Genomic DNA, 11,882 nt, shown 5'->3' with positions numbered 1-11,882 from the left:
CAAAAAGTTTGCCAAATTGATGTAAATAATTATTCTTAATAACTCGGCACAAAATTTCAACACTAAACCATGTCTACTATGTTAACAATTTTTTTCTTTAATCAGCCGCTATCTCATCTTTTTCTCAGATCTCACATATATCTCACATCGATAGCTTACTAAACAAATCTTATCATCTATTATCCAACTTTATTAAATTATGAAAATTTTACTTATAGGTTTTTTAAGATGAACATAATTTACGCAATCTTATCAATATTTCATTTTATAACAACCTTTTTTATTATTATTTTACTTTTATATATTTATTACCAAGTGGCATTAGAAAACGAGCCCTTTCCTGTATTTTCATGCCTGTTCGAATACATTTCCGCAGAAGATCAATTTAATGGTATATCTCCCCCAATTAAGAGTAAATATGGTTTGTACTCGGTAAAATAAAACGGTTCAAAAGAAGAAAGAGAGGCAGATTTATTTTATATTGACAAGTACCGATATTAATTTTAACCTCTGCAAATTTGAATTTTCAATATATTATAAATTATTGTCCTAGTATGTTGTTCCAATTAGTGTAATTTAACTGGTTACACTGCCCAAACACTAACCATTATTTTGCAGAACAGACACTACAGCAGAAGAAGTTTACTACACAAGGAAAAGGCAATACAGAAAAAATGACAGAAAATGACTCGTAATGCATTGCAAAAAAAGATTACAGAACATAATAGAAACTAGAAAAGGTATATTCACTGTATTCAAAATTATTTACACTAGAGAGGAAAAAAGCTTCTTACAGTGCTACTCATTCCGACATGTGCTTCATAAATCCTAAGTGACATTGGTTTCATTGGACGAGGATGTCGAAATACATGCTTGTCCTGTGAAGGTCATATACAAAAGCATTTTATCATAACATGTGAAAACATGGTACAGATATCAAATCAAATCTTTAAAGGTAGCGAAGTGCATTCCATACCTCTTCAGGGGGATCATAGTATATTCCATTATATGGAATTTCACCAGGAGCCTGTACTGAGAACTTAATCCACGCAGGTATTGAGTCTTTAATGCCAGATGGAGTATCCATGCGAATCTACCATTCCATGATTAGGATTGTAAGTTTTAAAGAGATTAAAACCTTGCAGGTTATGCAGCAGGACATTGATAAATAAATATGTTTTGATATTTACAGAACAAAATGGTAAAAATAGTTTTAAGCATATTTTATTAGCCAGCTGCTACATAGTTTATTAGCCAGCTGCTACATACTCTCAATTTTAGAATGCAACTCATTATTTGCTTTGGCCAAACAGAAACATATTACTAATTTGAAATTGTAGATTATAAACTTAGATAAACTTCTTCAGTTTTAGTTTCCCACATTGATAATGTCTCACTTTAAATCTTTAATATTAGATACCTTAATAATAGAACTGTCAACTTGTGAAGCACATAGAGTAAAGAAAGTGCAAATACAGTAAAACAGGATACAGAAATGGAAGTGGCATTGAAGTAGGTCATCAATCCTCTCAGGATTTTTCTTTAAAAGCACACCCGTTATACCTTCTAAACATTAAGGTTTCTCCCCTTAAAGGAAGTATGTCATTTCTTTCATCATTACCTACTACAAAGAAGAAAAACTGCAGTGCCCTTTTAAATCCTTTAACTGGCTTAGCAACCTAATTCAGCTGAAGCAGGGTAAACCCATGTAACCCAAATGACACCCCAGAGATAACAGTTCACAGAGCCATGCAACAAGAAACGGAATGCTGAGTCACCATGATTTCAAATTTAAAGATATAGAGGAATAATGCCTTATTACTGTATATCTCAGAAAGAACATATTGTAAATATTTGTGAAACCAGTGACCAGACAAAGACTTTAGAAGGGACCCCCTTTCCACGTCTACAAAGCAAATGGAAATATATGAAGTTTTGGAAACTGACCCCAAAAAAAGCTAAAATTGAGATTGTACAATGTACATTCCACACATATATCATACTTAAATAGAATATTGTGTGATGTGGATCTGAAATTTCTGTCGCATATTCCTCACATTGAGTATGTATAATTTTGCCAGAAAGTTAGATAGAGTTGTATATAGGAGACTGCCAGCTTTATTTTTGAAGTTGAAAATAAAACATTAATACAATGAATTACCTTCACTCTTGAGCCATGGGGAATTGGTGGCGAGCCATCTACATTGTTTGGCAAAAAGATCTCCCAGACACCAAATTCATTCTGTTCGTCCACAAAAGAAATTCTATGTTGCATTATGTAATTGTTCAAGCAGTAAAGCACCATCCATGAAAAATAACAATTTAACTATACCACTAGCTGTTTGCTACCAAATAACACATTGAACGAATATGATGCTGTAATGTACTCAATTTGCTAAAGTGCTTCTAGAAACAGATCATCCTGACTTTACAATTACCTTGTGCAATGTCAACAGAAGTACAATCAAATTAAATGCAGCAAAGAAAGCAATAACCATAATAATTATCCCGATGGATAAGCTTAACAGCAATTATCCGTCGGATAGCTTTACCACTCACCCGATGGATATCACTTATCCGTCGAGTGTCTCTGCACAACTTCAAACTTCAATTATTTCTAGTGCAGAAGACTTAGTGGTAATACAGTCACTCTTAGGACTGAGAGAGGAGAGTGCATTGAGTGAGAGGCTGGGTTGCTCCCAGGCAAAAGAAGAGGAAAAGAGTGAATCTCAGCAATCCATTTATTCAGGATTGGAAAAAGTGAGTAAGAAGAGTTCCACCTTAGTAGGTGAAGGTGAGGGTGTGAGGGTGGGGAGCCAGGGTGAGACCCTGATGCAACAAAAGAGAGATTATAAAAGAAAGGCAGGTATAGGAGAAATAAGGATGGATCCATCCATTGCTAGTGAGTCAATGATTGTGGATGATACTGAAAAGGGAAGACAATTCCAGCAACATTACAAAGCTGAAATTGATAACATTTTCTTAGATGTTGACACTTTTACTCATCCTGTGTCAGCCTATCAATTGTTGGCTGCTCAGGGCAATGTGATGGCAGAAAGTGTGATTGTTTATGGCTTCCAATTTTTCTCAATGTCGTCCTTCTGAAATGTGCATGTAATTTACGGATTTTTTTTATTAGCGACTTCATCGCAATAGTTACAATAACCTGTGTTGTTTCTAAACTTAACTAGCTATAACAGTGTTGGCTGACTTTATGATGCAGGAGCCAACCATAAACACATATGCAAATTTCAGAGATGATGTGCTCCCTCGAATTAAAAAACTTGGTTATAATGCAGTCCAGATAATGGCTATTCAAGAGCATTCATATTATGCTAGTTTTGGGTATGTCACCTGTTGCCCGTATCATTTTACAACGCGCGTTACATAATTATATTTAGAATTGTTGACTTGCTTGTTACAATACCTAACTATCTTATAAATAGATTATACTCGCATATAGCTTGGTGGATTAAAGCAAGCATGTCTGACTTAGAGAACCTCAAATTGTATAACTTTTGTGCATCAGGTACCATGTGACAAACTTTTTTGCTCCAAGTAGTCGTTGTGGCACCCCTGATGAGCTAAAGTCAATGATAGATAAAGCTCATGAGTTAGGTCTGGTTGTTCTTATGGATATTGTGCACAGGTAAATGTTAATATAATTGCCGTCAGGATTTTTTTCTGAAATAATTTTACAGTATTGGACAGTAAATTTGATTTTTGCAGTATTATATGATTACTTGTCTTTAAAAACATTTTTGTCACATTAAAAAAAATATTCAATAGAGGTGTGTATTTTTAATTTACGAACTCGGGATATTAATAAAAGACTTGTTTTATTTTTATTGCGGGCTCTATCTATTTAAATGTTTAAATAAGATGAAATGAGTATGATGGGAGAACTAACTTACTTTCTTGGTTTGCAAGTTAAGCAAGTTAGTGATGGAATATTCATTAGTCAAACTAAATACATTTATGATCTTTTAAAGAAGTTTGATCTAATGGATTGCACATCTGCAAAAACTCCCATGGCTACTGCATCTAAGCTTGAATTAAACACTACTGAAAAGTCTGTGGATATTTCAAGCTATAGGGGCATGGTTGGCTCACTTCTGTACTTAACAGCTAGTAGGCTAGATATAATGTTTGCTACATATTTGTGTGCTAGATTTCAGGCTGACCCAAGAGAATCTCACTTAGTAGCTATTAAGAGAATTTTCAGATATCTCAAGGGAACACCAAAACTTGGCATTTGGTACCCTAGAGATTTTGGTTTTGATCTAACTGGTTATTTAGATGCAGATTATGCAGGTTGTAGGAATTGATAGAAAAAGTAAAACATGAACCTGTCAATTTCTAGGAAACAAGCTTGTGTTCTGGTTCAGTAAAAAGCAAAATTCAGTTTCTACTTCAACAGCTGAAGCTGAATATATTGCTGCTGGCAGTTGTTGTGCACATATATTGTGGATGAAAAATCAACTGCTAGACTATGGTTTGCAAGTTGAAAGGATTCCTATCTTCTGTGATAACACAAGTGCAATTTCCATCACTGAAAATCCAGTACAACATTCAAGGACAAAGCACATAGACATCAAGTACCACTTCATAAGGGAACATGTAATGAATGGTACTGTGGAACTACATTTTGTTCCAAGTGAGAAGCAGCTTGCAGATATTTTTACCAAGCCACTGGATGAATCCACCTTTTCAAGGTTGGTAAGTGAGTTAGGTATGCTCAGTTATTCTTAAATCTTTATGAGATAATTTGCAAGTTGTAATGCAGCCAGAAATTTAATTAATGTTTCAGTCTTGGATGAAATTTTGGCTAAGTCAAAATTTACATCTCGACAGATGATCGTTATCCATCGAGTTTGATCATCCGTCGGAATACTATTTGCTAATAAAAATCAATTATTTTTCTGGAATACTTTATGACTCGACGAATAACATTTTATCCTCATCCGTCGAATTGTCTTAATCTTAGCCGTTTATTTCGTGAACATTATCCATCGAGTATACTTACAGTTTGTGAGCATAACACGACGGATAATTGATGGAATTTTTACAGTTTATTTTTAAACGGCTATTTTAGGCAATTTTAATTGGCTACTTTATTTTACTTTATTATTTTTGGTAGTTATTTTTGAGATAGTATAAAAGCTTATTTCATTTCCATTGCTTTTCTTTTATCATTCTCAAATCATCTGCTTCAATTTCTTTCTCTTTCAAAGCACTTACTCTCTCTCTCTGCAAGCTCTTATTCTCTAACAATGGCGCCTGTTGTCAAGATTATGTCTCAAACTGGGTTCATTTATGAGAAGAATAACTTCACAGCCTTAGTGAACAAGGGGATTCAGCATTCTGGTGACTACCACAAAATGATGGATTTTGTGAAGAACTGCAAGCTTAACTATGCCATGCTGGAATCACCCACCATCTTTTGTGAAGTTGTTGAAGAGATGTGGATCACGGCTACATACAACTCAACAGATAAGACCATCACACTCACTATTAAAGGTAATGAATTCTGTATTAATAGTGATGTTATCAAAGCATGTTTCAAAATTCCTGACAATAATGTGACCTCACCACACACAGACACTGATATAGTTAATATGCTTAATTTCATGAAATATGCTCTTTCTACCTCTAAGTTGAGTGACATTAGGAGATTGGGTGTTAGGAAGGAATGGAGTTTCATGTGTGATATAGTGACCAAGGTCTTTTCTGGGAAAATCAGTAATTTTGATTCAGTTAACATTTCCATGCTTAACATGCTCTACATGCTAGTCACATATAAGTACTTTAATTTTAGTGACCTTATTCTGTTTGAGTTGGGATTTAAATTAGGAGAGCTAAATAAGATAGGCAAAAATATTTACTATGCTAGATTCCTCATGATGTTATCTAACCACCTCTCTGAGGGAATTGTGCTTGAGAACCCAAACAACAAATTAGATTGTTGGGTTCAAGAGAGAAGAATCATTGCAGATTTGAATAGGGCAAATCATCACAAAGAAGTGCCATTTTTCTATTTCCATGTAATGGAAGCACCTCAGGTAAGTGAGGTAAATTCATCTATCCCTACTACTATTCCAACCTCACTAGTTTCTTTGAGTTCTAGTGTAGCTATGGCAACTGCGTCAATGACCCAACAGTTGCCTACCCAAGCTACCAAACCAACAAAAATTTCAAAATCCAAATCAAAGATAGCCCCCTCTGGTATCTCTCAAAAGATGCCAGTTTCAAAATCCACCAAAACCAAAGAGGGGAGTGTGAAGGTGGGCAAGGTAGGTGAGGGAAAGGGTGAACATAAAAGAAACCCTAAGGATAAAGATGGAGAGTTGAGTGGTTCCCAGCCTAGCCACACTGCAGTTTCCCAACAAACTGCAGTGCATAAAAGGATAAAAGCTCATTTCTAGTTGCATCCTCCCAAAAGGAAGTAACTATTGAACAAAGCTCTCAACCAAGAGCACATGCCAAGAAGGTAAGGGACACAAGCTCACCCCAAACTTATGCCAGAAAGAAGAAATCCAAAACCCTTGGGGATGCACAGGGTACACACACTGTGCAAACTAGTGCTAAAGACACAGTCACTGCACCTTCTCAAATTCAGCTTGATGTGGCTCCAATAAATGTGGAGTCACAACCAAAATCTCTAGTAATAGAAGCACCTCACACACCAAATTCTCCCAAAAATTCTCTGGATGTGGATATGATCAACACATCAATTCCTGATTCCCCTTCTTTAACTCTGTTGGGGAAGTCAAAATCTAATGCAAGTGAGCATCATCTTTTAGATGATTTGTTGGCTTACTTTCCAATTATTTCAGGAACTGTTGAATCATCTGTGCCCAAAATATCATCAATCAGCACAGAGTCCACAATGGTTTCTATTCCAAGTTCATTCATTTCTACTCTCTCGATGGATATTGCTCATCCGTCGAGTAGTGACTGTATCCTGACGGATAAGCTTAACGGCAGTTATCCGTTGGCTAGCAAAATCACTAACCCAATAGATATTACTCATCCATCGAGTGTCTCTGCACAGCTTCAAACTTCATTCATTTCTAGTGCAAAAGAATTAGTGGTTGTACAGTCACTCTTAGGATTGAGGGCAGAGAGTGCTATGAGTGAGAGTCTGGGTTGCTCCCAGGAAAAAGGAGAGCAAAAGAGTGAAAATATGCAATCCATTTCTTCAGGATTGGCAAAAAAAAGTGAGAGGAGTCCCACCTTAGATGGTGAAGGTGAGGGTGTGAGGGTGGGGAGCCAGGGTGAGACCCTGATGCAACAAAAAGAGAACAAGAGAGAAATGTAAGTACAGGAGCTATAAGGATGAATGTCATTGCTAGTGAGTTAATGAATGTCCAGGATGCAGACAGGGAGGGACTATCTCAGCAACCTCAAGCTGTTATAGATTCCACCTCTCTTGATGCTAAGGCATTTACTGACCCTGTTCCAGCTTCTCAAATTCTAGTTGAACAGGGCAATAACAATGCAGAAAGGATGCTCAATCTAGTGCATACCACTCAGTCAATGCTAAGAGCTAAGGATGCCATCACAACTTTGCCTTCTATAGCTGGTGATGTGGATTATGAGAGTGGTGGTTCAGTAAATTTCTTTGGTGATGAAGGTGGAGATAGTGAAGAAGAGGCATTGGACATAGAGGGAGAAGTAGGTTCAAGTTCAAGATCAGGAATGCCATCATGGGCATTTTCAAAGGACTGTTATGAGTACTACTTCAAGACAACCTTGATTCAATTAATCAATCAGATAAATACTGCTCTTCAAACCACTACAAATGCCAACACCAAGAAGCTCCTTCAAGCATATCTTGCTTCCCTGCAACTACAACAGATTCAAGGCTTCCAACATGCTAGAGATGTTAATACCATCAAGGGTGATAGTGATGAGATGAAGAAGGCCATTTCAGACAAAATGGATTTTAAGCTTCCAGAAGCTACAATGCTCGACATCAAGAGGCAACTAAGGAAAAATTCTGATCTTGCAACAAAGATAGATGTTTTGGATACAAGAATATCAGCTATGGAAGCATCTCTAACAGCCATTCATCTTCATCAAGCCCAACAGACAGATTTACTTCAGAAACTGGTGGATGCTCAAACCTCCTCCTCTACTCAACTTGATGATAACAAAAAGGGGGAGAAAGGACCAAGTGAGGGGGAAAAGCTTCAAATTCAAATCAGTAAAGTAATTATGCCTACAATTACTTTCACCAAGCCACCAGTAACAGATAGTATTGGTCTGATTAATGCAGCAGTAGCCAACATAAGAGCAGCTGAAAAGGAGTAGTTGAAACCAATCAACTGGGAGAAAATTGATGAGGACATACAAAGGAAGTTTGGGCTAGTAAAGGAGCCAGTAAAGTCAGCCATTCATCACTCTGAAGTCAAACAGATCTCTGTGAATGAAATGAGCATGAACTATCTGGAAAGAGGACAGCCATCCTGCATCAAATCTCAAAAGACTGAAATTATTCTGAAGCCAAGGGTTAACTATCGAAAATTATCATTAAAGAACCCTTTGGATACAGTGTATGAGACACCTAAACCTGCTAAGAAGAAGCTTCTGTCAAGGTCAATTGCCTTCTACAAGGATCCAACTGACTCATCTTTAAAAAGAAGAATTACAAAAGTTTTCAGGAATGGGAAAGAAATTTGTATGGTGGCTGGACATCCTCAATTTGCTCAAGCAAAGAGAGAAGAAAAGGCAAGATTGAAGCAGGAAAAGAAGCAAGCTATTCTAGATGCCAAAAAGGCTAAGAAAAAGAAAGAGCAAGCTGCTAACTTGGCCAAGCTATAATCTGTGAAACCAACACAATAGATTCCTTCTCAGCCATCTGGAATCACTGAATCTCAAGATCCAAATAAGCAAGATGAATTAGAATAGAAGAAATCTCCAAGATACAAGGAATTGGCCAAAAGAACCAAAAGGAAATTGAACTTTGTTGGTAAGGAATTGGAGGATCAGTCTCCCAAGGAATCCACTTCAACTACAACTCAAGCATCAAAACCCATCATGGAATTTGAAGACATCAAGGTGGTGGATCCTTACAGGAACATTCATGGTGAACCTATTGTGCCTAAGGATGAACCAATAGACTGGGAGAGCCTACCAATTCCTGACTTCAATTTGCCAATCCTTAGTAAGCCAAAGAGAACAAAGTCAAGGGCAGTCAAGAAAGTGAAGTTGTCACCTCTCAAATCCAAATCTCTAATCCAAGCTAAATCTAAAGTCAACAAGGGAGATTACATGTACTTGTGTGATATCAAGGAATTCTCTGATCTAAATCTCTATCTGGATGAACTAGAAGAAGTGAGAGGAATTGATGCATACAAAAATCTACCTGAAAGGTTAGTTTTCAAGTACAAGGGAGGAAAGGAGATTTAATGGCCACTTCAAAGGATCCTTCAAGAAAGCCAAGCTGTACTGATTAAGGTTTATTCATCTTTCAAGAAGAATTTTGGGTTCAATGTAACTGCAAGAAGATTGGTTCTAAAGAAGATTGAAGAAATGAGGAGTTTTAGAGCTAAAGATGCACTCCCAATGACTCTAATTATCCCTTACACAGGAAGAAGAGTGCATCTAAGGCCCTACTGGCTGATGGAGTTCATGGATGACAAAGGAGTGAGAAGATTTTTCAGATTAGAAGACCAATTGAGCATCTCTAGCAATGAGACTCTCTTGGAGATGCAAGAAAAGCTAAATCTCTCAGAATATGATGAACTGGAATTCCACAGACAACTCCAAAATCAGATAGATAAAAACAACAGAAAGCTTGGAAAGAGATCCAGACCTTTAAGGAACTAGATAAATCTGCTCAGGCTAGAGGAGCACCTTGAAAATGATTGTGAGCTAAACTTTGTACATTTTGTTAATTGAAGCACTTTACAGTTTTATCTATCTACTTTCAAAGTTGCATTTTTAGGGTGTTTTGTTATCATCAAGTTTCTCTTAATTTATGGCTACAATTCCAGTAGACATAAATTGGGGGAGATTGTTGTGTATATGTTGTGTACTTGATGATTTCATTAACAAAACACCTTGGTAGATTTTACTTAGTGAAAAATGTAGCACTCGATAGATAAGGATTATAGTCCCGACGGATGACTCAATATAGTCCCGACGGATGATGATTTATTATCCATCGAGTGAGTAGCTTATGTAACAATAAGTCTGTAGCACATTTCTGCACACATTGTTTAGATTCTGTAAGTAGCACTCAAGTCATGTTGACTTTATCTAGATATGCAGAATATGTTGATTAATTGTATATAGATGATGTCTTGTAATCCTGCATAAATGAAATGAAGTCAAGTTCCAGATTGCTACCTGACGGATAAACAACAATGCCATTCGACGGATGATCAACTAGACAACCCGACGGATGATCATGAACTCGACAGATGATCATGAACCCGACGGATAAAGAATTCAAACATATGTTGACAGTGACAACATAGTCACGTGTGTCGAGTGTATGCAAATGGAATGTGGAAGCCTATTCAACTGGGTTTTAGAGAACAAAGAAGCATTGCCATTTCCATGCTTTTATGAAGATATTCAAAGATGCTGGAATAGAGTAATGAAGTAGCATAGTACTTGATAGTTTTTGTTTTATTATCTTGTCTTATTACTTTGTAATCTTGGTAATATATAAATCAAGAAGCAGCAAATAGAACAACTAACTAAGCAACCAAGAGAGAAACATTTGTAAGCTGTATTCTTAGCATTTCTCTACACTCTTAGTTGTTCAACATTTGTAAGCAGCTGTGAGCTTTTTGCTACACAGAGTTCTCTCGATATATATATTTTATCTCTCTGGCGGATACATTCAAATCCACCAGAAAGTTTTTAAAGACTTGTGTTTTTAATTACTTGTGTTTTGATTCATTTGAAGTTATTATTCCGTACTCTGCAAATCAATTCACACTGATATATATATTTACGTTAGAACAATTTTATTTAAGAAAAAATTTCAAGAATTCCATTCAACCCCCCTTCTGTAATTTTTGTTGAATTGTTAAGGGACTAACATCCCACGATACTTACATTTTGTTGACGGCGAGCCCAAAACTATTGGATAAATTTAACTCTTTGTGTTCTAAGGAATGTTCTGGAAGGCTGCACTATATTCATAGAACCTGATAATGTATTTGTTTTAGATACATGTATGTTGGTTGATATTCTCCTGATAATTCATGAAGAAATATATATTTAAAGAGTATTATATTAATCAGAAATTAGATAAGTAATACAAGAGATATAGTTCTATATTGTGTTCTGCACTTTACATACTAAAATCATACTGTAATCATACACAAAAACACCAACAGATTGGTATCAGAGCCTACACCATGAATAACTCTTTTGCTGTTCCAAAACTTACCAAAGAAAATTATGGACACTGGAGTATACCCATGAAAACACTGCTGGGGTTATAGGAGGCATGGGACATTGTTGACAAAGGATACGAGGAACCTGAGAATGAAGGAGCTATGAATCAGGCTCAGAAAAATGCTCTAGCAAAGGAACATAAACAAGATCAACAAGCTTTATCAATTATACGCATGGGGTTAGATGCAGACATGTTTGAAAAGGTAGCATCAGCAATAAAATCAAAGGAAGCCTGAGAGATTTTACAGAACAATTTCAAAGGAGTTGACAAAGTTAAAAAGGTACAATTACAAACCCTACGTGGTGAATTTGAATTATTACATATGAAAAAAACAGAATCAGTTTCAGATTATTTTACAAGAGTCTCTTCTACCGTAAATCAAATGAAGAATTATGGAGAAAATTTAGAAGATGCTCGTGTCAATGAAAAGATATTAAGATCGTTGAATAAAAAATTGCAA

At 36.2% G+C, this 11,882-nt stretch overlaps 1 protein-coding gene across 1 annotated transcript; it reads right to left on the bottom strand.

The window, feature by feature from the left end:
* Nucleotides 1-770: 770 nt before the first annotated feature.
* Nucleotides 771-2,320, bottom strand: LOC141718460 (1,4-alpha-glucan-branching enzyme 2-2, chloroplastic/amyloplastic-like). Its single transcript, XM_074520847.1, has 3 exons — nucleotides 2,162-2,320; nucleotides 977-1,093; nucleotides 771-878 (listed from the first exon to the last, which is right to left on the bottom strand). Exons 1-3 carry the CDS (start codon nucleotides 2,303-2,305, stop codon nucleotides 771-773), a joined length of 369 nt encoding a protein of 122 aa, XP_074376948.1. The 5' UTR covers nucleotides 2,306-2,320.
* Between the last annotated feature and the right edge of the window lie 9,562 nt (nucleotides 2,321-11,882).

This window comes from Apium graveolens, chromosome 4, assembly GCF_009905375.1.
Source record: "Apium graveolens cultivar Ventura chromosome 4, ASM990537v1, whole genome shotgun sequence".
Lineage (NCBI taxonomy): Eukaryota > Viridiplantae > Streptophyta > Magnoliopsida > Apiales > Apiaceae > Apium > Apium graveolens.
This window is presented reverse-complemented; position numbering and strand designations above follow the sequence as displayed.